Source organism: Salmo salar, chromosome ssa25, assembly GCF_905237065.1.
Source record: "Salmo salar chromosome ssa25, Ssal_v3.1, whole genome shotgun sequence".
In the NCBI taxonomy this organism is placed as follows: domain Eukaryota; kingdom Metazoa; phylum Chordata; class Actinopteri; order Salmoniformes; family Salmonidae; genus Salmo; species Salmo salar.
In genome coordinates this window covers 26,488,934-26,515,343 of record NC_059466.1, presented here as the reverse complement: position 1 = coordinate 26,515,343, position 26,410 = coordinate 26,488,934, and the positions used below count along the sequence as shown (strand labels likewise).

Sequence of the window (26,410 nt, the reverse complement as noted above, 5' to 3'; positions counted from 1 at the left end):
AAATATATTTATGAAAGTTATTATGAAGTGTAAACCAGTAGATCTAATAATACCAAATCAAAATTTGATTTGATTTGATTTACCAGGTGATAAGTCTTGATATATGTCTTCTCTTTCTTCTTTTTAGATCCACCAGGACCTCCCTCTAACCCAAGAATTACTGACACCACCAAGACAACAGCCACATTCAACTGGGGTAAACCCCACTATGATGGCGGCCTGGATGTAGCAGGATACATTGTTGAGCACAAGAAGGAAGGACATGACGATTGGGTCACAGACGTCACAAGATTGAGAATTACAGAATACGTTGTGTCAGACCTGAAGGCTGGTGGGAACTACTATTTCAGAGTCAGAGCCATGAATACAGAGGGAGTTGGTGAACCAGCAGAGGTTGAAGAAATTGTTGAACTTAAGGACCGTGAGACACTTCCCGACTATGAGCTTGATGCTGAGTATAGAAGAACCCTTGTTGTCAGGGTCCGTGGATCCATTCGTATCTTCGTGCCAATTAAAGGACGTCCAGTTCCTGAAGTAACCTGGATGAAAGATGATGCCATTCTTGGTAAAGGTGGCCGTGAACACATTGATACTACGGAGTCGTATACTCTCCTGGTTATCCCTGACTGCACAAGATATGATGCTGGAAAATACATGCTGTCATTAGAGAATGTTGCTGGTAAGAGAGATGGATTTGTTAACGTCAGAGTACTGGATTCACCAGGACCACCTGTGAACTTGACACCACGTGAAATCACCAAAACAAGTATCACTATGCAGTGGGAAATCCCCATTATTGATGGTGGATCAAAGATCATTAACTACGTCATTGAGAAACGAGAGGCCACAAGAAAGGCTTACACAGTAATCACTACAACCTGGCAGAAATGCTCCTTCAAGTTTGACAACTTGGATGAAGGCTCTGAATATTACTTCAGAGTATCTGCTGAAAATGATCTGGGCGTTGGCGAGCCAGCAGAGACACCTGAGACAATCAGAGCATCCCAAGCACCTACTGCCCCTGAAAATCTGTACGTCACTGATGTGTCAGCGGACACCGCAAGCCTTGCATGGACGAAGCCAAAACATGATGGTGGCAGTAGGATTACTGGATACGTTATTGAAGCACAGAAGAAGGACACAGAGACATGGACCCATGTAACAACTGTAAAGGCTCTTGACTACACAGCCACAGATCTCATTGAAAATATGGAGTATGTGTTCCGCATCATGGCAGTGAACAGCTCTGGCAGAAGTGATCCACGTGAAAGCAGACCTGCTATCATTAGAGAGCAAACAACAGCGCCTGCATTTGACCTACGTGGAGTCTACCAGTCTTTGGTCATTGCTAAGGCTGGTGATAATGTGAAGGTTGAAATTCCGGTTCTGGGTCGCCCCAGACCAGCAGTTTCATGGAAGAGAGGTGAGGACACACTTAAACAGACGCAGAGAATCAATACGGATACTACTGCAACCTCAACTACTCTCCACATCAATGAGATCAAAAGGAGCGATGGTGGTCAATATTCGATGACTGGCAAGAATATACTTGGAACAACGACAGAGACAATTACTGTTGAAGTCCATGATATTCCAGGACCTCCTACTGGACCAATTAAGCTTGAAGAAGTTTCTTGTGACTACATTCTCTTATCATGGGAAGGTCCAGAGAATGATGGCGGTGTACCCATTAACAATTACATTGTTGAGGCTAGAGAAACCACAGGCACATCATGGGTTGAATTAGCAGCAACGGTTATCCGTACAACATTCAAAGCTGCTCGTCTCACAACAGGAATCATGTATCAGTTCCGTGTTAAAGCCCAGAACAGGTACGGAATTGGACCCTGTATAGTCTCAGAACAAGTGGTTGCTGCTTATCCATTTGATGTGCCAGGTCAACCAGGCCTTCCTGAAATTGTCCACTTCAACAAGGATTCTATGACTATTAGCTGGGATGAACCAGCTTCCGATGGTGGAAGCCCCATTTTGGGATATCACATTGAAAGGAAAGAGAAAAACAGTATCCTGTGGCAGAAGATCAGCAAAGCACTTGTAGTAGGGAACATGTTCAAATCAACAGGCTTGGTGGACGGAATCGCCTATGAGTACCGCGTTATTGCTGAAAACGTGGCTGGTTTGAGCAGGGCAAGCAAGCATTCTGAGACTACCTTTGCTCTGGATCCAGTGGACCCACCTGGCCAACCAATAGCATTGAATGTAACCAGACATGAGGTGACTCTTCAGTGGACAAGACCTGAAGGTGATGGAGGATTCTCAATAACTGGGTACCAAGTAGAAAAAAGAGAACTCCCAGACGGACGCTGGCTCAAGGCCAACTATAGCAACGTCCTTGAGACAACATTCACTGTTAGCGGTCTCACAGAGGATGCTACTTATGAGTTCCATGTTATGGCAAGAAACTCAGCTGGCGGTCTCAGTAAGCCATCTCTACCATCAGAGGAAATCACTTGCAGAGATGATGTTGAGGAGCCCAAACTTGAAGTTGATACAATCTATAATAGTACTGTGGTTGTGAAAGCGGGAGATGTCTTCAAACTTGCTGCCAGCGTAACAGGCAGACCAATACCAACACTGGTATGGACCAAAGACGGGAAGGAACTTGAAGATACAGCCAAGTTGGAAATCAAACTCTATGACTTTTCTACAACCTTAGTCAACAAAGATTCTCTAAGAAGGTGCGGTGGCACATTCACTTTAACTGCCAGCAATCCTGGTGGTTTTGCAAAGCATACCTTCAATGTTAAGATTCTTGATAGACCTGGACCTCCAGATGGTCCACTTGCTGTTACAGACGTCACTGCTGAGAAATGTATCCTCTCATGGCTGCCACCATCACATGATGGAGGTGCAAAGATTCTGCATTACATCATTGAGAAACGCGAAACAAGTAGACTTGCTTGGACAAATGTAGCAACAGACTTACAAGTTAACCGGTTTAAGGTTACCAAGTTGTTGAAGGGTAACGAGTATATCTTCAGAGTTATGGCTGTCAACATGTATGGAACTGGAGAGCCCCTTGAATCCGACCCAATGGTTTCTACAAATCCATATGTGCCAGCTGATGCTCCATCAACACCTGAGGTGACGACCATCACAAAGAACACCATGGTTGTTTGCTGGGAACGCCCTGATCACGACGGTGGAAGCGACATCTTCAACTATGTTGTTGAAAGGAGAGACAAAACCGGTCTTCGCTGGGTTAAATGCAACAAGAGGACTGTAACTGACCTGAGGTTCAAAGTATCGGGGCTCACACCAGGGCATGAATATGAATTCAGAATCATAGCAGAAAACAATGCTGGTTTAGGTACACCAAGTCCTTCCAGTGAATTCTACAAGGCAGTAGACACAATCTTCCAACCTGGACCACCTGGAAATCAAAGAGTCTTGGACACAACCAAGTCATCCATTACAGTTGCCTGGAACAAACCTGTATATGATGGTGGTTCTGATATCATTGGATACGTTGTAGAGACCTGTCTACCTGAGGAAGATGAATGGACAATTCGGACCCCTAAGAAGGGATTAGTTGGGACATCATTTACCATCACTAACCTGGTAGAAAACCAAGATTATAAAATCAACATTTGCGCAATTAACTGTGAAGGGGTTGGAGAGCCAGCACAAGTGCCTGGCACACCAATTGCAGAGGACAGGCTGCTTCCTCCTGAAATTGACCTTGGTGCAGAGCTTCGTAAGGTTGTCTGCATTAGAGCTTGCGGCACATTGAGACTCTTTGTACCTATTAAAGGAAGACCAACTCCTGATGTCAAGTGGTCCAGAGAAAATGGAGAGCCTGTTACGAGAGCAACTATTGACACCACATCATCATTTACTGCTCTTATGGTTGAAAATGTTGACAGATTTGACAGTGGAAAGTACATGTTGACAGTGGAAAATGCCTCAGGAAGCAAAACTGCATATGTGAATGTCAGAGTGCTGGACACACCTGGAGCACCACAAAGCCTCATAATCAGGGAGGTCACCAGAGACTCAGTATCACTCATGTGGGATGCACCCCTTATTGATGGTGGCTCCAGAATTAGAAACTACGTTGTGGAGAAACGTGAATCAACACGAAAAGCTTACTCCACAGTTTGTGCTCAATGCGTTAAATCTAGCTGGAAGATTGGTGGCCTGGAGGAAGGAAACACATATTTCTTCAGAATTCTGGCTGAGAATGAATTTGGCATTGGACTTCCAATAGAGACTCCTGAGGCAGTCAGAGTATCAGAGAAACCACTTCCACCAGGCAAAGTAACTCTTGTTGATGTCACAGGCACCAGTGTCTCTCTGTCTTGGGAAAAACCAGATCACGATGGAGGTAGCAGAATCTCCGGATATATTGTTGAGATGCATGGCAAAGACAGTGAAACTTGGACCCAGTGTGCCGTTGCAAAAATCACACAGGCTGTTGTTCTTGGACTGACACAAGGTGAAGAATATATGTTCCGTGTGTCAGCACATAACGAAAAAGGAACCAGTGATCCTCGTCTACTTAGTGTACCTGTGGTAGCCAAAGATCTTGTTATTGCGCCAGTATTCAAGCTGCTGTTCACCACATTCAGTGTATTGGCAGGAGATGATCTCAAGATAGATTTGCCATATGCTGCTCGCCCCAAAGCAGTTGTGACCTGGCTCAAGGATGGTGTCGCACTAAAAGAAACAACCAGAGTCAATGCTGATGCCACTGATACACATTTGCATCTTGTGGTCAAGGAAGCCAGCAGGGAGGATGTGGGAAAGTACACCATCAAACTTGTAAACACAGCTGGTGAATCAACAGTGGACATTGCAGTTGTTGTTCTTGATAAGCCTGGTCCTCCAACTGGCCCAATCACTGTTGATGAAGTCACTTCTGACAGTGTGGTACTGTCCTGGAACCCACCTACATATGTGGGTGGTTGTGCCATTAACAACTACGTAGTAGAAAAGAGGGAAACGTCCACCACAAACTGGCAGATTGTGTCTGCAACAGTTGCAAGAACCACCATTAAAGCAGCTCGGTTGAAGACTGGGTGTGAATATCAGTTCAGGATTGCTGCTGAAAACAGATATGGAAAGAGTCCAGTACTTATATCAGAAAATATTGTTGCTCAATATCCATTTGATCTCCCAAGTGCACCAGGGACCCCAATTGTACAATCATCTACAAAGGACAGCATGGTTATCGTATGGGAGAAGCCTGGTAGTGATGGCGGGAGCAAGATTTTGGGATATCACCTTGAGAGTAAGGAGAGAAACAGCCTCCTCTGGGTTAAACAAAACAAACAACTGATCCCAGACTTGAGGTTCAAGCTCAGTGGTCTTGATGAAGGTATTGAATATGAGTACAGAGTTTATGCTGAAAATATTGTTGGCGTTGGCAAAGCAAGCAAATTGTCAGAAATCCGTGTAGCAAGAGACCCCTGTGACAGTCCAGGCAAGCCTGAAGCTGTCATTGTCACAAGAGGAGCTGTCACTCTCCAATGGACTAAGCCAGAGTTAGATGGAGGTAGCAAAATCACTGGCTACGTTGTGGAGAAGAAAGAGCTGCCTGAAGGGCGCTGGATGAAGGCCAGTTTCGCCAATGTCATTGAGACCCAATTTATTGTTACTGGCTTAGTTGAAGACCAGTGCTATGAGTTCCGTGTCATTGCAAGAAATGCAGCAGGTGTTTACAGTCTTCCATCTGAGAGCACTGGGTCTATAACAGCAAAGGATGAAGTTGATCCTCCCAAAATAGAGATGGACTCAAAGTACTCTTCAACAATTGTTCTGATGGCAGGTGAATCGTTCAACCTTTGTGCAGATATTTTCGGAAAACCTGTACCCTCAGTCCATTGGATGAAAAACGACGTAGAAATAAAGGAGGCTGCACGTCTTGAGATAAAGAACACCGCTTTTAAAGCCTCATTGAGTGTTAAGGAGGCAATCCGTGTTGATGGAGGCCAATATATCCTACTTTTGAAAAATGTAGGTGGAGAGAAGTCAGTGCACATCAATGTCAAAGTGTTAGACAGACCTGGTCCACCAGGAGGCCCAATTTCAATCTATGGAGTCACAAGTGAAAAGGCTTGTATTGCCTGGAGACCACCAGCACAAGATGGAGGTAGTGATGTTTCTCATTACATCGTTGAGAAGAGAGAGACTAGCAGATTGGTTTGGACTCTGGTTGAACCTAAAGTGCAGACTCTAAATCTGAAGATCATAAAACTTGTTCCTGGAAATGAGTATGTCTTCCGAGTGATTCCTGTGAACAAATACGGAATTGGTGAACCTCTTGAATCTGAGCCAATGATTTCCAGAAATCAATTTGTGACACCTGATCCACCAACAGATGTGGAAGTCTCTACCATCACAAAAGATTCAATGGTGGTAACCTGGGAAAGACCTGAAAAGGATGGTGGAAATGCCATTTCTGGATTTGTTATTGAGAAGCGTGATAAAGAAGGTGTGCGCTGGACCAGATGCAATAAGCGTACAGTGAGTGAGCTGCGCTTCAGAGTAGCAGGTCTTCTTGAGAACCGCAGTTATGAGTTCCGAGTTTCATCTGAGAATGCTGCTGGAGTTGGTAAACCAAGTGAACCAACTATTTACTACAAGGCATTGGATGCTATCTTCACATCAGGTCCACCAAATAATCCCAAAGTGACTGACACAACAAGAACATCTGTGTCCTTGTCATGGGGCAAACCTATCTATGATGGTGGCTGTGAGATTCAAGGATACTTAGTGGAGGCCTGTGAAGGAGCATCTGATGAATGGACAATGTGCACTCCACCTGCCGGAATCACACACACTACATTTACAGTTCGAAAACTACTTGAGAAGCATGAGTATAAATTCAGAGTCTGTGCCATAAACAAGGTTGGTGTTGGTGAGCATGCAGATGTCCCTGGATCAGTTCTTCTAGAGGAGAAATTGGAAGCACCAGATCTTGAGCTTGACGCTGACATGAGGAAGATGATTAATGTCAGAGCTGGAAGTGCTCTTAGGTTGTTCATTCCTGTTAGGGGACGGCCGGCTCCTGAACTGAAATGGGGAAAGGCTGATGGAGAACTCAAGGAGACGGCACAGATTGACAATACAAGCAGTTATGCCTCACTCCTGATTGAAAATGTTGACAGATTTGACACTGGCAAGTACACTGTTACTGCAGAGAATTCCAGTGGAGTTAAATCTGTCTTCATCAGTGTCAGAGTACTTGATTCACCTAGTATGCCTGCAAATTTCGCTATCAAGGAGATAACAAAGAATTCAGTCACCCTTACTTGGGAGCCACCTATTTTGGATGGGGGGTCTAAAATTAAGCAATACCATGTTGAGAAACGAGAAAGCACTAGGAAAGTGTATTCCCCTGTCACAACCTGTCATAAGATGTCATGGAAGATTGAACCACTTGTGGAGGGAAGTATCTATTTCTTCAGAGTTCTTGCTGAAAACGAGTGGGGCATTGGCTTACCTGCAGAGACCCCTGAACCCGTAAAGATTTCAGAGGTACCTCAACCTCCCGGTAAAGTTACAGTTCTGGATGTGACACGGAATAGTGTCTCTCTTAAGTGGGAGAAACCAGATCATGATGGAGGCAGCAGAATAAGCCATTATGAGATTGAAATGCAAGCCAAAGATAGTGACAAATGGACACTATGTGCTCAATGTAAATACCTTGAAACTACTGTCACTAGCTTAGCCCAAGGACAGGAGTATCAATTCAGAGTAATTGCTGTTAATAGCAAAGGAAAGAGTGACTCTAGACTTCTCGCCAGTCCAGTAGTAGCAAAGGACCTTGTCATTGAACCTGACATAAGACCTAAATTAACCCAGTACAGCGTACAGGTTGGCTATGATCTGAAGATTGAAGTTCCCATTGCTGGACATCCTAAACCAGTCATTACATGGACAAAGGATGGTGCTGCCCTGAAACAAACCACAAGAGTTAATGTTGTCGACAGTGCACGCAATACACATCTAACCATCAAAGAAGCAACAAAAGACGATGGTGGATTGTATAGTATTAATATTACCAATATGCTTGGCTCCAAAGATGCCACCATTGAAGTAATCACACTAGATAAACCTGGCCCACCAACAGGCCCAATCAAGATGGATGACATCAGTGCTGAAAGTATCACACTTACCTGGGAACCACCTGCATACACTGGTGGCTGCCCAATTTCAAATTACGTTGTCCAGAAAAGAGATACAACCACAACTAACTGGGTTGTAGTCTCTGCCACTGTGGCAAGAAATACCCTTAAAGTGACAAATCTAAAAACAGGTGCAGAATACCAATTTAGGATCTTTGCTGAAAACAGATATGGCAAAAGTTATGCTATTGATTCTGAACCTGTCCTTGCCCAGTATCCCTTCAAGGAGCCAGGACCACCAGGAACACCTTACGTATCTTCATATACTAAGGATTACATGGTAGTGGAATGGCACAAACCCATTTCAGATGGAGGCAGTGCCATTTTCGGCTATCACATTGAGAGAAAGGAAAAGAACAGTATCCTTTGGACAAAGATCAATAAATCCCTCATCCAAGACTGTAGATTTAAATCTACTCCTTTGGAGGAAGGTATTGAATATGAGTTTAGAGTGTCTGCTGAGAATATCGTTGGCATTGGCGCGTGCAGCAAACTCTCTGAGGGATATGTGGCACGTGACCCATGTGATCCTCCTGGCACCCCAGAGGCTATCATTGTAACCAGGCACTCTGTTAAACTGAAGTGGACAAGACCACAGTATGATGGTGGCAGTCTGATCACAGGCTATGTGGTGGAGAAACGCGATCTCCCAGAGGGAAGATGGATGAAGGCAAGTTTCACAAATGTCATTGAAACTGTATTCACAGTTCTGGGTCTAACTGAGGATTGCAAATATGACTTCAGAGTCATAGCTAGGAATGCCGCTGGATCTATCAGCAAGCCCTCTCAGAGCACTGGATCCATCACAGCAAAGGATGAAGTTGATCCACCAAAATGTGAAGTTGACTCAGTGTACAGCCAGGTTGTTATCATCAATGCTGGGGAAACATTTACACTTGAGGCCGCTGTGCAAGGAAAGCCAATTCCAACAGCTCAATGGTTCAAGAGTGATGCATTAGTGGAGAACTCAGCAAGGGCTGAGATTATGAACTCAGATTTCCAAGCAAAGCTTGTTGTCAAAGATGCTATCAGAGTGGATGGAGGACAATATACGTTGCTTCTAACTAATGTTGCTGGAGATAAAACTGTAACGTTCAATGTGAGAGTACTGGACAGACCTGGGCCCTCTCAGGGACCCCTCACTGTTAGCAATGTCACATGTGAGAAATGTTCACTGTCCTGGCTTCCTCCAAGAGCTGACGGTGGCAGCAGTATTTCCCACTACGTCATTCAAAAGAGAGAAACTAGCCGTCTTGCATGGACTGTGGTTGCTAGTGATTGTGGAGCTACAATGTTCAAAGTCACAAAGCTTCTGAAGGGAAATGAGTACATCTTCCGTGTTATGGCTGTCAACAAATTTGGTACTGGTGAACCTCTTGAATCAGCCCCAGTTATAATGAGAAATCAATTTGTTACTCCTGGACCACCTCAAGAATTGGAAATAGCCAATATTGCAAGGGATTCCATGACTGTGTGCTGGACTCGCCCAGAGGTTGATGGTGGAAGTGAGATTGCTGGTTACATTATTGAGAAGAGAGATAGAGCTGGAATCAGATGGACAAAATGCAACAAACGCAGAGTCACAGACCTTCGCTTCAGAGTGACAGGCCTGACAGAGGATCATGAATATGAATTCAGATTATCTGCTGAGAATGCTGCAGGAGTCGGCCAACCAACTGAACCAACTCCTTACACCAAAGCCTGTGATCCAACCTTTGAACCTGGTGCTCCCACTAATGCACATGTGGTTGATACTACCAAGAACTCCATTTCACTCGCATGGAGTAGACCCATTTACGACGGTGGTGTCGATATCCAGGGATATGCTGTGGAGATCTGCAAAGCCGATGAGGAGGAATGGACTCTATGCACTCCACCAACAGGAGTGAATGCCACTACCTTCAAAATCACAAAACTTATCGAGCATCAAGAATATAAGGTGCAGGTATGTGCCATCAATAAATTGGGTGTTGGTGAACCTGCTGAGATTTTAGGAACTGTAAAACCAGTGGATGCAATGTTCGCCCCAGAGATTGAGCTGGATTCAGAGCTAAGGAAAGGAGTCGTTGTGCGTGCTGGAGGATCCATGAGGATCAATATTCCATTCAAAGGACGTCCTACTCCAGAAATAAGCTGGTCCAAGGATGAAGGTGACTTCAATAACAAAGTTCAAATTGAGAAAGGCGCCGATTTTACTCAACTGTCAGTAGACATCTGTGACAGAAATGATGCTGGAAAGTACACTCTGACCCTGGAAAACAGCAGTGGTTCCAAGTCTGCATTTGTTTCCGTCAAAGTACTTGATACACCAGGAGCACCCGTAAACTTCACAGTGAAAGATATTAAGAAAAACTCTGTCAATCTTGTTTGGGAGCCCCCACTCATTGACGGAGGTGCGAGGGTCAAGCATTACTTTGTTGAGAAGCGTGAATCCACTAGGAAAGCTTATTCCAACATTTCAAACAAGTGTACAAGGAACAGTTTCCATGTGGGAGATCTCATTGAGGGGGTTATTTATTACTTCAGAGTTATGGCTGAGAATGAATATGGTGTAGGCCTGGCAGCAGAAACAGCAGAGCCAGTGAAGACATCTGAAGTCCCTCTGCCTGTAGGAAAGATCACATTGACTGAAGTGACTAAGACAACCGCCTCAATGGCATGGGAAAAACCTGACCATGACGGTGGAAGTAGAATAATGGGATACTACATAGAAATGCTGCCTGCAGGATCAGAGGAATGGACCCTATCCACAACCACAAAAACATGTGAGGGAACTGTAGAAGGCCTAACCGCTGGTCAAGAATACCAGTTCAGAGTTTCAGCCTTTAATGACAAAGGAAAGAGTGACACAAGGGTATTAGCTGCCCCTGTCACAGCTAAAGATCTAACTATTGAACCTAGTTTCGTAATGGCATTCAACACCTTTAGTGTCCAACATGGTGAAGATCTGAAGATAGAAATACCAGTAAGAGGACGCCCAGCACCAAAAGTGGTATGGGCAAAGGATGGACAGGCAATTAAAGAGACAACCAGGTTGAATGTTTCAAGAACAGCATCATCAACAATCCTTGCTATAAAAGAGGCAACCAGAGCGGATTCTGGCAAATACAAAATCACAGCTACCAACAGTATAGGAGAAAAAGTTGCAGAAATCGGAGTGATCATCCTTGATAAACCTGGCCCAGTCACAGGGCCTATAAAGATTGAGGAAGTGAGTTCCAATTATGTCAACCTCGCATGGGAACCACCTGCGTACACAGGAGGTTGTCAAATAAACAATTACATTGTGGAAAAGCGTGACACAACAACCGTAGCATGGCAGTGTGTGTCTGCAACCATTGCAAGAACAACTATCAAAGTTACCAAGCTGAAAACCGGTACTGAATACCAGTTTAGGGTGTTTGCAGAAAACAGATATGGAAAGAGTCCGTCATTGGACTCAGCAGCTGTTGTTGTGCAATATCCTTTCAGTGAACCTCTTGCACCTGGTACTCCATTTGTGTCATCAGTGACAAAGGACCACATGGTTGTTGAATGGAAAGTACCAACCAGTGATGGAGGCAGTCCAATCCTTGGTTACCACCTCGAACGCAAAGAGAAGAACAGCATTCTCTGGACGAAGTTGAACAAACTGCTCATTCCTGACTGTCGATTCAAAACAAATGAACTTGAAGAGGGCATTGAGTATGAATTCAAGGTCTTCGCTGAGAACATTGCTGGCTTGAGTCCACCTAGCAAGATTTCTGATGTTTGTGTCGCCAGAGACCCATGTGATCCACCTGGTACCCCTGAGGCTATTGATATTACCAGGAACCACATTACACTGTCATGGAAAAAGCCCCAGTATGATGGTGGTAGCTTGATCACAGGCTATGTTGTTGAAAGGAAGAAGCTTCCTGATGGCCGTTGGATGAAGGCTAGCTTCACAAATGTAATTGAGACTCAATTCACAATCTCAGGTCTGACTGAAGAGTGTGAGTATGAGTTTAGAGTAATTGCAAGGAATGCATCTGGTATTTTCAGTGCTCCCTCTGAAAGCACTGGAGCAATTACTGCTAAAGATGAAATTGAAGCACCAACAGCATCAATGGATCCCAAATTCAAGGACTGTATTGTCATCCATGCTGGTGAAACATTTGTTATTGATGCTGATATTTTTGGAAAACCACTCCCTGAAATCACATGGTTGAAAGATGGAAAAGAAATCGACCAAACTACCCCAAGAATGGAGATCAAAACAACCATTCAACGTACTATTCTAACAGTCAAGGAATGTATCAGAGTAGATGGTGGACACTTTGTCCTGAATCTTAGCAATGTTGGTGGAACAAAATCTATTCCCATCAACGTGAAAGTTCTTGATAGACCTGGTCCACCCGAAGGTCCAATGAAGATAACTGGCGTGACTTCAGAGAAAGCCTATCTTCACTGGAGTCATCCATTACATGATGGCGGTGCAAGCTGTTCTCATTATATAATTGAAAAGAGGGAAACCAGCAGATTGTCATGGACTGTAGTTGAACCCAGAATCCAAGCGGTCAGCTACAAAGTGACTAAACTCTTGCCTGGCAATGAGTACATCTTCAGAGTTACAGCAGTAAATAAGTTTGGCATTGGTGAACCTCTTGAATCAGACCCAGTTATTGCACGTAATCCTTTTGTGACACCCAGCGCTCCCTCAACACCTGAAGCAAGTGCTATTACAAGGGACTCAATGGTCCTTACATGGGAACGTCCAGCAGATAATGGTGGCTCAGATATTGATGGCTATGTCCTGGAGAAACGAGATAAAGAGGGCATTAGATGGACAAAATGTAACAAGAAAAGGCTTAATGACATCAGGTTCAGATGTACCGGACTCACCGAGGGACATTCGTATGAGTTCAGAGTGTCTGCTGAAAATGCTGCTGGTGTGGGAGTGCCAAGTGCACCAACAGAATACATCAAAGCCTGTGATGCCACATATCCACCTGGTCCTCCTAACAACCCTAAGGTGACAGACCACTCAAGCACAACTGTGTCACTCTCATGGACAAGACCCATCTATGATGGTGGAGCAGCCATCAAAGGATATGTTGTTGAGATGAGAGAAGAAGGAGATGAAGAATGGATAACCTGTACACCGCCAACTGGTGTACAAGCAACACATTTTACTGTGAAAAAACTGAGGGAAAATGCTGAATACTATTTCCGCATCTGTGCAATTAACATTGAAGGAGTTGGTGAGCATGTTGATGTTCCAGGGTCTGTAGTTGCATCTGAAAGACTTGAGGCCCCTGAGATTGAACTTGATTCAGACCTTAGGAAAATGGTCCAAGTACGGGCAAGTGCAACACTGCGTTTGTTTGTGACAATCAAAGGAAAACCTGAACCTGAAGTAAAGTGGTCCAAGATGGATGGCCCTCTTACTGAGCGTGCACAAATTGAGGTCACAAGCTCCTACACAATGCTTGTCATCGACAATGTCAATAGATTTGACACTGGCAAGTATGTCTTGACTCTTGAGAACCTTAGTGGTCAAAAATCAGCATTCATTAATGTCAGGGTGTTGGACTCACCAAGTGCCCCTGAGAATTTTGAAGTCAAGGATATTAAGAGAGATTCTGTATCACTATCCTGGGAGCCTCCTATGATTGACGGTGGAGCTAAGGTCACCCATTACATTGTGGAAAAGAGAGATAATACAAGACTGGCATTTACAAGTGTTACAAATAACTGTGTAAGAAATTCCATGAAGATTGATGACCTTAAGGAGGGCGGAATTTACTATTTCCGCGTCAAAGCTGTCAATGAGCTTGGTGTGGGTTTGCCAGCAGAAACAACAGAACCAATCAAGGTATCCCAAGCCCCCTTGCCTCCTGGCAAAGTTACAGTTGTAGATGTTACTCGCGACAGTGTGAGTCTCGCATGGGAAAAGCCTGATCATGATGGTGGTAGCAAAATCACAAGCTATACAGTAGAAATGAAAACCATGGGCGATGAGAAATGGACTGTATGCACTGAGATTAAAGCATTGGAAGCAACTATTGGTGGACTCACAACTGGCGAGGAATATTCATTTAGGATTACTGCTGTCAATGACAAAGGCAAGAGTGAACCTAAGCCACTGGCAGACCCTGTCGTAGTAAAGGACATTACAATCGAACCTATCATCGATCTGATGTTCAACACATACAGTGTCAAGGCAGGAGATGATCTGAAGATTGATGTTCCATTCAGAGGCAGACCTGAACCTGAGGTGGAATGGAAAAAAGATGGAGCTGTATTGAAGCAGACAACCAGGGTGAATGTTCTTACAGCAAAAAATTCATCGAAAATTACTATCAAAGACGCAACCAGGGAGGACTTTGGGAAGTATGAGATCAATTTAACCAACACCGTTGGCAAGAAATCAGCGACAATAGCTGTTATCATCTTGGATAAACCTGGCCCACCAGGTGCAATCAAGGTAGATGAAGTGAGTGCTGACAATATTTCACTGTCTTGGGATGCCCCACTCTACGATGGAGGATGTCAAATCAACAACTATGTTGTGGAGAAGAGAGATACTACCACTACAACATGGCAGATTGTTTCAGCCACAGTTGCCAGAACATCAATTAAAGTTCCCCGCTTGACACAAGGCACTGAATATCAGTTCCGTATTGCAGCTGAAAATCGCTACGGCAAGAGCCATGCTGTGGACTCCGCTCCAATTGTTGCACAGTACCCCTTCGAGACACCTGGCCTTCCCACTTCCCTCCATGTTGCCCATGCTACAAAGTCTGGCATTTTGGTTGCATGGGGTAAACCAGCCAGTGACGGCGGAAGTCCAATCATTGGTTATCACCTGGAAATGAAAGAACATAGCAGTATTCTCTGGACAAAGATCAACAGAGGTATCATTGCTGAAACAGAATTCAAAGTGATTGGGATTGAGGAAGGCTTGCTGTATGAGTTCCGTGTTTATGCTCAGAATATTGCTGGAATTGGACCTTGCACCAAAGCCTCTGAGCCTGTAGCTGCAAGAGATCCTTGTGATCCACCTGTTAACCTTGAGGTCATTGACATCACAAGAACTTCAGTTTCCATTACTTGGCAGGCGCCAGAGAATGACGGTGGAGCCAAGGTGACTGGCTACATTGTTGAACGCAGGGAGCTTCCAGATGGCCGTTGGCTGAAGTGCAATTTCGCCAGTCTCCAGGACACATACTTTGACATTACAGGCCTTACAGAGGACGTACAATATGACTTCCATGTTATTGCAAAGAATGCAGCTGGATTACTCAGTGAGCCATCACTGAGCACAGGTGCCATCACAGTCAAGGATGAGGTGGATTCACCTCGCATTGAGTTGGAAGACAGGTTTAGGCAATTAGTAGTTGTCAAAGCTGGAGATATTTTGAGAATAGATGCAGATATTTCTGGGCGCCCACGTCCAGTCATTGCATGGACAAAGGATGGTAAAGAAATTGATGCCAAGGCAAGAGTGGAGATTACTTCAACACACAGCAAAACCACATTAATAGTCAGAGACACTATCAGAAGAGACACTGGCCAGTACATTGTAACTCTACAGAACGTTGCTGGCACAAGGTCCTTGGCTGTAAACTGTAAGATCCTTGACCGCCCTGGACCATCCTCTGGACCATTGGTGGTCACTGGTCTGACAGCAGAAAAGTGCACTTTGACCTGGGGACCACCTCAAGAAAATGGTGGTGCAGAAATCATGCACTACATTGTTGAGAAACGTGAAACCAGTCGTCTCACCTGGACTTTAGTATATGGCGATATGAAAGCTACAACATGCAAAGTCACCAAACTGCTTAAAGGAAATGAATACATCTTCAGAGTAAGGGGAGTGAACAAATATGGAGACGGTGAAGCCCTGGAGAGTGAGCCCACCAGAGCCAAGAATGCATACACTGTCCCTGCAGCACCAACAGACGTTCAAGTCACGAGTATCACAAGTGATGCAATGACAATCTGCTGGGAAAGACCAGAATCCGATGGAGGAAGCAGCATTTATGGCTATGTTATTGAGAAACGAGAGAAAATTGGATTGCGCTGGGTACGAGTGAACAAAAAGCCTGTGTATGACCTCAGGGTCAAGGCATCTAATCTCCGTGAGGGAGCTGAATATGAGTACAGAGTCTATGCAGAAAATGCTGCAGGCTTGAGCCAACCAAGTATTCCTACCGAACTAACAAAGGCGGAGGATCCCCAATTCTTGCCATCTCCACCACCTAAACCTAAAGTTATTGATTCCTCCAAGACTACTGTTTCTCTTTCATGGAACAAGCCGTTGTTTGATGGTGGTGCTCCTGTGACAGGATACTGTGTTGAATATAGGAGAACAGATGAATACGATGATGACTGGTGTGTCGGTGTTTCAAACACAAAGAACACTGAATTCACCGTCGTTGGATTAACTTCTGGAGCAGAATATATATTTGTTGTCAAATCAATCAACAAGATTGGTCTCAGTGAGCCAAGCCCCCCTACGGATCCACAGGTGGCTAAAGAGAGGGAAGAGGAACCAGTATTTGATATCAGCAATGAGATGCGAAAGACACTCATTGTAAAGGACGGTAGTTCATTCACCCTAACTGTGCCATTCAGGGGAAAGCCCGTTCCTAATGTTATGTGGACCAAGGCTGCTGTTGACCTGAGAGTGAGGGCCAGTATTGATACCACTGATACCTTCACATCTATCACAGTGGAACAAGCAACAAGAGATGACTCTGGGAAATATATTGTGACTCTCCAAAACATAGCTGGAAAAGTTGCATGTACATTAAATGTCAGGGTTCTGGACTCTCCTGGCCCACCATCTCATGTTGGGTTCAAGGATGTTACAAAGAGCTCTGCAACAGTTACATGGGATACCCCAGATAATGAAGGTGGCGCTGCGGTAAAGAACTACCTTGTTGATATTCGTGAGGCAAGCAAAAAGGGATGGACCAGACTCACAGATACCTGCCATCGTCTGACCTACAAAGTAACAGACCTGGTGGAGGGAGGAGTATACTACTTTAGAGTCACAGGTGAAAATGAATATGGAGTTGGTGTATCAGCTGAGACCAAAGATGGTGCAAAGATTACAGGTATACTACAATTGAAAATAAGAAAACAACATTTAAGTTTAACATGTTATTTTATTATATGGTGTTATAAAAATGTCCATGTTTCTTCTTGATTTTAGAAAAACCCAGCCCACCAGCATCACTTGGAGTCACTGATATCACCAAGGAAAGTGTTTCACTTGCTTGGGGCAAGCCCGAGCAAGACGGAGGTAGCAGAATCACCAGTTACCAAATCGATGCTCTTGAGAAGGGTCAGGATAAATGGGTGAAAGTTGGTGTCACCAAGTTCACCCACATTGTGGTCTATGGTCTGACGCAAAATGCTGAATACTTCTTCAGAGTTCGTGCTGAAAACCACGCTGGATTCAGTGATGCTAAAGACATGATTCTGCCTGTAACAGTTAAAGACCAGCATGGTGAGTTTTTCCCCTACATTTTATTTTCACAAACTAGTGACGGTACAAAATTGCTGAGCATAATCCAAGATAGTACTACATTATGTGTGTAAAGCTGGTTAAAAAACACATTCTTACATGTAGAGTGTTTCATTTTGATATCTTCAAATAGATCATAATTATTAATTTTCCTTAATAATCCTCCATGTTCTTTCAACAGAACCTCCTGAGATCAACATGAAGAAGTTCCCCCACAATACAGTCTATGTCAGAGCAGGATCAAACCTGAAATGTGAGATCCCACTTACTGGCAGACCTATGCCAAAGGTTTCTCTTTCAAAGGACAATGTTGCACTGAAGTCAACTATGAGATTCAACTCTGAAGTAACTCCTGAATACCTCATCATTACTCTTCGTGAGAGCATTGCAATTGATTCAGGAAGGTATGACATCTGTGCCTCCAACACAAGTGGAACCACCAAGTCTTTTGTTAACATTGTGGTCCTGGATAGACCAAGCGCCCCAGTTGGTCCTGTGGAAATGACTGACGTGACAGAGGACAGTGTGAGTCTGAAGTGGTGTCCTCCTCGTTATGATGGTGGAAGCACCATTTCAAATTACATCATCCTCAAACGTGAAACAACCAACGCCAATTGGACTGAAGTCTCCTCGGCCGTCGCAAGATGCACCATGAAAATCATGAAGCTTACAACAGGACTGGAGTACCAGTTCAGAATCAGGGCTGAGAATCGCTACGGTGTCAGTGAGCACATTGACTCTCCAACCGTCAGAGTAGATCTGCCCTACAGTGAGTTTTATACCACTCTATTAATTAATGTGTTCTGTTTGTACTGTATATATACATCTGCATATTTAAAAAATACGTAATATACAAAATATGATTTTCTTTCATTTTAGCCGTCCCTGTAGCTCCATCAGCTCCTATGGTTACATCTGTAACCAGAGAGAGCATCACTGTAGCCTGGAAGGAGCCAGCCTCCAATGGAGGAAGCCATGTCTTTGGATACCACCTTGAAATAAAGGATAGAAACAGCATCTGTTGGCAGAAGGTTAACAAGACTGTTATCCGTGCCACACACTACAAGGTGTCAGACATTGCTGCCGGCCTCATCTATGAGTTCAGGGTTACAGCAGAAAACGCAGCTGGATGCAGTCCACTCAGCAAAATCTCAGACGCAGTACTTGCAATTGATGCTTGCGGTAAGTCGACTTGGTTACTGTCATTTTCGTGATTGAATACTACTGTGTGTCCTCTAAACTTTACAAATCATCTACGGATCAGAACCTTCACATTTGTTTTTTGCAGAGCCTCCAACCAATGTCAGGATCACTGACATCACGAAGACTTCCATCAGCATCGCATGGCAGAAGCCCAATTATGATGGCGGTAGCAAGATCACAGGATACCTGATTGAGAAGAAAGAGGGCCAGAAGGACAGATGGACGAAGGCTAACTTGACCAATGTTTCTGACACACATTATACTGTGACAGGACTTACTCAGGATGAGACCTATGAATTCAGAGTCATGGCAAAGAATGCAGTTGGATCAATTAGCAATCCATCCATCATTGCAGGCCCTGCAACTTGTGTGGATACATATGGTGGGTTATGTTCCAAATATGATAAAAGTAGGAATTGAACATTTCATTGAACATTCCATTGAACTAATAGTTAATGTAATGCATCTTATGTGTTATATCATAGGTGCCCCTGAGATTGAAATTCCTGATGAATATCGCGAGGTTGTGAAACACAAAGCTGGAACCACTGTCGAGCTTAGATTTGGAATCATTGCCAAACCAGCACCGACAATTGAGTGGTACAAGGACAGAAAGGAACTTGAGTCCGGTGCGCAGGCTCAGCTGGTACAGAAGAATGCTGCTGATAGTTCCACTCTTATCATCAGGGATACCACACGTCTCAACTCTGGAACATATGAGATGAGGCTCAAAAACTCTTTGGGCTCAGCATATGCCTACGTCAGAGTACAAATTCTTGGTACATATTGCTCCTTATCATTTTTATTTTGGTACCTATATGTCTACACTGTTGGCACAGTATCGAAAATCATATGGAAAGTTACTCAATACAAACGTATCTCTAATTACCAAATAACCAAAACAATGAATGTGCAAAGTGACAGTATTCTTCAAATGTTTTGTCATTATTAGATAAACCAGGACCACCACCTGGCGAGATTCAGCTCAAGAAGGTCACTGCTAACAGTATCACCATAATGTGGGATCCTCCTGAGGACGAGGGTGGCGCAATGGTAACCCACTACATTGTGGAGAAACGGGAGGCCAGCAGAATTCAATGGTCCATTATCTCTGAGAATTGGGCGGAATGTATTGTGAATGTCCCAAGACTGATCAAAGGCAATGAGTACATCTTCAGAGTCCGAGGTGTGAACAAATATGGAGTTGGAGACCCACTGGAATCTGAACCCGTAGAAGCAAAGAATGCATTTGGTAAGGATAAAACAAGCAACATCTTTCCAGCTACCTGAACATATTGTATTTTGGTCCCAATGTGATCTAACATGCACATTTTTTTTGCAGTTCCTCCAAGTCAACCATCCAAGCCTCAAGTCACCATGATCACACACTCCTCAATGACGGTGGTATGGGAAAGACCTGGAATTGATGGCGGAAGTGACATTGATGGATATTACCTGGAAAAACGAGAGAAGACAAGCTTGTGTTGGTTCAAGGTTATCAAAAACACCATTCGTGATACAAGACAGAAAGTCAGCAACCTGCTCACTGGAAAGGACTATCAATATCGTGTGTGTGCTGTCAATAAGGCTGGAGCTGGTCCATACTCCGAAGAGTCTGACCTCTTCAAAGCTGCTGATGCAGTTGGTATGTTATTCTCCTCATTGCCATCCTGGAACATAACATTTACATTTGGGTTATTTGGCAGACACTCTTATCCACAGCAACTTACAGTCAGAACATAGCATGTTTCATGTTTCCTCTACTACTTGTTCATTACATTTCTCTTACATTTGACAATGTCTTTTTTTCTTAATTTTAGACCCACCAGGTGAACCAACCAAACTCAGAGTGGTCGACTCCACCAAAACATCCATCACCCTAGGCTGGGTGGCGCCAGTGTATGATGGTGGCAGCGAGATCACCAGCTACATCGTTGAGCAGATGACCTCTGAAGAAAGGGAATGGGCTGTCATCAGCCACAACGGAGAAGTGAGGACAACAGAGTATGTTGTGAATCACCTGAAACCAGGAACCTATTACTTCTTCCGTGTATCTGCTGTCAACTGTCTGGGACCCAGTCAACCAATCGAGATGTACCAGCCTGTTCAATCCAAGGATATTCTTGGTTCGTCTTCAAATATTCACAACATTCTATTAATATGTTAACATTGTACTTATTGCACTAGTACCAAATCTCTTACCTATTTTTCTATCTTTCCTATCCGTCTAACAGAGGAGGCTGATCTTGATTTGGATGTTCCCATGACGACTCAATACACCGCCAAGGCAGGAAGGGATATTGAGGTGTTTATTCCACTGAAGGGCAGACCTGCACCAAACTGCACATGGAGAAGACATGACAAGAACATGGCCAGCGATGCAAGATACACTATCACCAGCACAGAACGTACAACAGTTCTTGTCATTCCAAAGGTCACCCGTGACGACTGCGGCAAATACTACCTGGAGATTGAGAACGGTGTTGGCGAGTCCAAGTTCATCACTGTGTCTGTCAAGGTTCTTGACACCCCATCCACTTGCCAAAAACTGATCATCAAGAATGTCACCAGAGGCAAGTTGACCCTGAGCTGGGAAGCTCCTCTGATCGATGGTGGTTCCCCAATCACCAACTACATTGTGGAGAAGAAAGACGCTAACAACAGAGCGTATACAGTCGTGTCATCAGAGTGCCCCAACACATCATACAAGATCGACGGTCTGTCAGATGAAATTGCCTACTTCTTCAGAGTGTCTGCTGAGAATGAGCATGGTACTGGTGATACATGTGAGACTGCAGAGCCAGTCAGGGCCACTGAGACCCCCGGACCAGTCAAAGAGCTGGTCATGACAGACGCTACTAATACATCAGTGACTCTTCACTGGACCAAGCCTGACCATGATGGAGGTAGCCACATTTCAGACTATGTCATTGAGACGAAAACTAAAGAGGAAGAAACCTGGACTGTTGCTACAACATGCAAGCGTTGCACATGTGAAGTTAAAAACCAGAAGGAAAATTCTGTTGTGAACTTTAGAGTGTTTTCTAAGAATGAGAAGGGCATCAGTGACTTCTCTCAGATTGGGCCCATAACAGTAAAGGAGTTCATTATTCCACCTGAGGCCAACATGATAGATTATCCAAATGGCGAACTCTTTGTTCGTGTCGGTCAAAACATCCATATTGAGATGCCATTTAAGGGTAAACCAAAGCCATCTGTTGGATGGATGAAGGAAAACATTCCTTTGAAAGAAAGTGAACAGATTCGCTTCCGTGAAACAGACAACAAAGTGTCTATAACAGTCAGAAGCGCAAAGAAAGAGAATGCAGGCCTATACACATTGGTTCTGAACAACAAGCTTATCAAGAACTTCTTTGACGTCAATGTGATCACTCTCGGACCCCCCTCTGTGCCAGTTGGACCGGTCCGATTTGATGAGGTCAAAGCACAGGGCATCATTATATCTTGGGATGAACCACAGGACAATGGAGGTGGAGACATCACTTGCTACAGTGTGGAGAAACGAGAGACGGCCCAGGCTAATTGGAAGATGGTTTGCTCCAGTGTGGTGAGGACAACGTTCAAGATACCCAACCTGGTCAAGGGCACAGAGTACCAGTTTAGAGTACGTGCAGAGAACAAATACGGAGTGAGCGATCCTTTGAATTCATCAGACGTGATCGCCCAACACCAGTACATGCCACCAGGTGCACCAGGAAAACCAGTCACATACAACGTTACCAGTGACGGCATGACTATCCAATGGGAAGCACCCAGCTTTGATGGCGGCTCACCAATCACCGGCTACCATGTTGAGAAGAAGGACAGAAACAGCCTGCTGTGGACTAAAGTAAATTCCAGCATCATCTCTGCCCGTGACTACAGAATCATTCAGTTGATTGAAGGACTGGAGTATTCCTTCAGAGTCTATGCAGAGAATAATGCTGGCCTGAGTCCCGTCAGTGAACAGAGCAAACATGCCCTCGCAATCTCCCCAGTTGGTGAGTACAAAATATTTATGACTGTCTATGACAGATGTTATAATGTCTTGTGTAGCTGTTATAACGGCTTTATGAATGCATACATAACGGGGACTACAATAAAGTGTTACCTTGTTGTTTTTTCCTCAATGAACAGTCTGCTATCATGAACATACATACTTTATGAACATACACTACTTCAGCAACCTGACCTTTCCCCCCTAGATCCACCTGGTACGCCTAACGTCATTGATGTCACAAGAGATACTGTCACTCTCAAATGGGATATACCCAAGAAAGATGGAGGATTTAAGATTGTGGCATACAGTGTGGAGAGACGTCAAGGTAGAGGCAAATGGTTGAGATGCAACTTCACCGACATAAGTGATTTGCAATTCACCATCACCGGACTTTCTGCTGGTGATCGCTATGAATTCAGAGTGATTGCCAGAAATGCTGTCGGTACAGTCAGTCCACCCTCACAGTCATCGGGCTATGTCATGACCAAAGATGAAAGTGGTAATTATACATTATATTAAATATACATTATACTGTACATTATTTAACCTGTTTATTTTGTCTGGCTATCTAACTTTGTCTCTATGTGATTACATTTATCATTAATGTCATGTTTTTGTGTCTCTCTCTGTTTAGTTTCTCCCGACATTGAGTTCAGAGCCGACACTGCTCTTGTGTACAAGGCTGGCGAAAACATCAAACTAAACTGTAGTATCACGGGTCGACCAGTGCCTCAGGTCATATGGTACAAGGACGGTAAAGAGATTGACAAGATGATGTTGATTGATATTACCACTAACATCGGCTCCAGCCACCTGTTCATCAGAGATGCTGATCGCAACCATCGCGGAGTGTACATGGTGGAAGCCAAGAACAGCTCTGGAACAAAGACAGAGAGTATCAACATCAGAGTCTCAGGTTGGTTTATAGATAAATAGAGTTACATTATTTATTTTCTCTCAAATTGTGATGCAGATGATTTAACAACAAGTGGGTGGATTCATGCTTACCATTAACAATGTCTGCTTTCTTTAGATACCCCTGGACCACCTGAGGGACCAGTGCGTTTCACTGGTATCACTGCAGAAAAGGCAACTGTCTGGTGGAACCCCCCAGAGAACGATGGATGTGCTGCAATCCTCTGTTATACAGTGGAAAAGAGAGAAACATCTAGGATCTCCTGGGCAATGATGACAAGCAAGTGTGAAGCTTGTTCATTCAACGCCACCAAGCTGATCAAGGGCAACGAGTACCAGTTCCGTATCTCTGCTGTCAATAAGTTTGGAGTTGGACGTCCTCTCGACTCTGATCCATTCATTGCACAGATGCAATTCAGTAAGTTCCATCAAACAACAAGATCTAAAGAGATGACTGACACATATAATTATTTGTTATTAACTTCAATTATTATGTTTAACTAAAACAAACAAATGTTTTGTTTCACAGCCGTTCCAGAAGCCCCAGGAACACCAGACGCCACAAATGTGACTGGAGACACCATCACAATAGGCTGGACAAGACCCAGATCAGATGGTGGAAATGAGATCAAGCACTACATCCTGGAGAGACGTGAGAAGAAGAGCTTGCAATGGGTGAAGGTTTCATCCAAGAGGCCAATCACTGAGCTCAGACACAGAGTGACACACCTGAACGAAGGTAATGAATATGAATTCCGTGTCATGGCTGAAAACGGTGCCGGAATCGGACCAGCAAGCAGCACATCAAGACTTTTCAAGTGCAGAGAGCCTACAAGCGCACCAAGTGCACCTTCTCTGGTGAAGGTCACCGACTCCACAAAGTCGTCTGTCACCCTGGAATGGATCAAGCCTGTGTTTGACGGTGGTATGGAGATCATTGGCTACGTCATTGAGATGTGCAAGGCAAGCCTTAATGAATGGCACCAAGTCAATAGAGCAACTTGCATCAACACAACATACACCGCTAAAGGTTTAACGGCTGGTGAGGAATATAGGTTCCGTGTGCGTGCAGTGAATGGGTCTGGAAAAGGAGAAGCATGTGCAGTTCCTAATCCAGTGCAAGCTGTTGATAGACTGACATCACCAGAAATCACCCTTGATGCAGACTTCAAACAGACACACGTTGTGAAGAACGGGGCCACCGTCACTCTTCATATTGCCTTCTGTGGTAAACCAGCTCCGCTGGCTACATGGACCAAGACAGGTGGAGAACTTGGTGTTATGGCAGATGTCAACACAACTGACACATACAGTACCTTGACCATTGAGAGCTGTACCAGATTTGACTCTGGAAAATACACCTTGTTGCTTGAGAACAACGGAGGCCGCAAATCTATCACATTGACCGTGAAGGTGCTTGATACACCTGGACCTCCAGGAGCTATCAGCTTCAAGGATGTGACCAGGGGAGCTCTGACAATGCTGTGGGACGCTCCAGCCAACGACGGCGGAGCCCGTATTCAGCACTACATCGTAGAAAAGCGTGAGGCTAGTCGTCTCAGCTGGAAGTCAGTCAGCGAAAAATCCTCACGCCAAATGATCAGAATGACCAACCTTGAAATAGGTGTACCTTACCTGTTCAGAGTCATCGCTGAAAATACGTATGGCAGGGGAGAACCCTGTGAGATGACTGAGCCGATTACTGCAACTGAGGTCCCTGCTCCACCCAAGAGTCTTGACGTCATTGACACTACTAATTCCACTGCTATCTTGGCCTGGCTGAAACCTGAACATGACGGTGGCAGCCGCATCACAGGTTACATTGCTGAGGCCAAAGCAAAGGGCTCTGATCGCTGGATTGTTGTCGGTCAAACCAAACACCTAAAGTTAGTCATTGACGGCTTGATTGAGAACACAGAATATGACTTCCGCATCAAGGCTATCAATGAGGCTGGTATCAGTGTCCCAAGAGATGCCTTAGCATCCGTTGTCATCAAGGAGCCCAAGATTGAGCCCACAGCAGATCTCAGTGGCATAAATAACCAGCTCATCACATGCAAGACTCACAATGCATTCACCATTGATATCCCCATCAGTGGCAGACCAGCTCCAAAGGCCACCTGGAAACTGGAGGAGATGAAGCTAAAAGAGACTGATAGAGTGATCATCAAGACTACTACAGAAAGGACCACCCTGGTGGTAAAAGACAGCAAGAGAGGAGATAGTGGAAAATATTACCTCACTCTGGACAATGCCGCCGGACTGAAGACATTTGCTGTTACTGTCAACGTTGTTGGAAGACCCACTCCACCAGTAGGACCCATTGAAATCTCTGAAGTGTCATCAGAGGGCTGCTCATTGGCTTGGACAGCACCAGAGGATGACGGTGGAACAGATATCGACAACTACATTGTTGAGAAACGTGAATCTGGATCTACATCCTGGCAAGTGGTGAACTCAAGTTGTAAACGCACCACGATCAAAGTAAGCCATCTGACCAAATACATGGAGTACACCTTCCGTGTCTCTGCTGAGAGCAAGTATGGCGTGAGCAAGTCCATTGAGTCTTCAGCTGTTGTCATTGAGCATCCATTTGGTAAGTTCATGTGTAAAATCAATTTACATTTGCTTTAATGGTTT

General features: G+C 44.5%; 1 protein-coding gene across 26 annotated transcripts in view; it reads left to right on the top strand.

Moving 5' to 3' along the window:
• Window positions 1-26,410, top strand: part of ttn.2 (titin, tandem duplicate 2) — a 181,506-nt gene that overhangs the window by 134,355 nt on the left and 20,741 nt on the right. For all 26 annotated transcript variants that reach the window (XM_014173782.2, XM_045707534.1, XM_045707532.1 and 23 more), the window contains 14 exons: window positions 128-17,239; window positions 17,338-17,634; window positions 17,834-18,421; window positions 18,532-18,834; window positions 18,941-19,237; window positions 19,341-19,634; window positions 19,808-20,107; window positions 20,198-20,500; window positions 20,676-20,981; window positions 21,090-22,856; window positions 23,061-23,354; window positions 23,490-23,771; window positions 23,889-24,188; window positions 24,300-26,366. In XM_014173782.2, coding sequence (XP_014029257.2) covers window positions 128-17,239; window positions 17,338-17,634; window positions 17,834-18,421; window positions 18,532-18,834; window positions 18,941-19,237; window positions 19,341-19,634; window positions 19,808-20,107; window positions 20,198-20,500; window positions 20,676-20,981; window positions 21,090-22,856; window positions 23,061-23,354; window positions 23,490-23,771; window positions 23,889-24,188; window positions 24,300-26,366 — 24,510 coding nt within the window. The remainder of the gene's footprint in view (window positions 1-127; window positions 17,240-17,337; window positions 17,635-17,833; window positions 18,422-18,531; window positions 18,835-18,940; window positions 19,238-19,340; window positions 19,635-19,807; window positions 20,108-20,197; window positions 20,501-20,675; window positions 20,982-21,089; window positions 22,857-23,060; window positions 23,355-23,489; window positions 23,772-23,888; window positions 24,189-24,299; window positions 26,367-26,410) is intronic.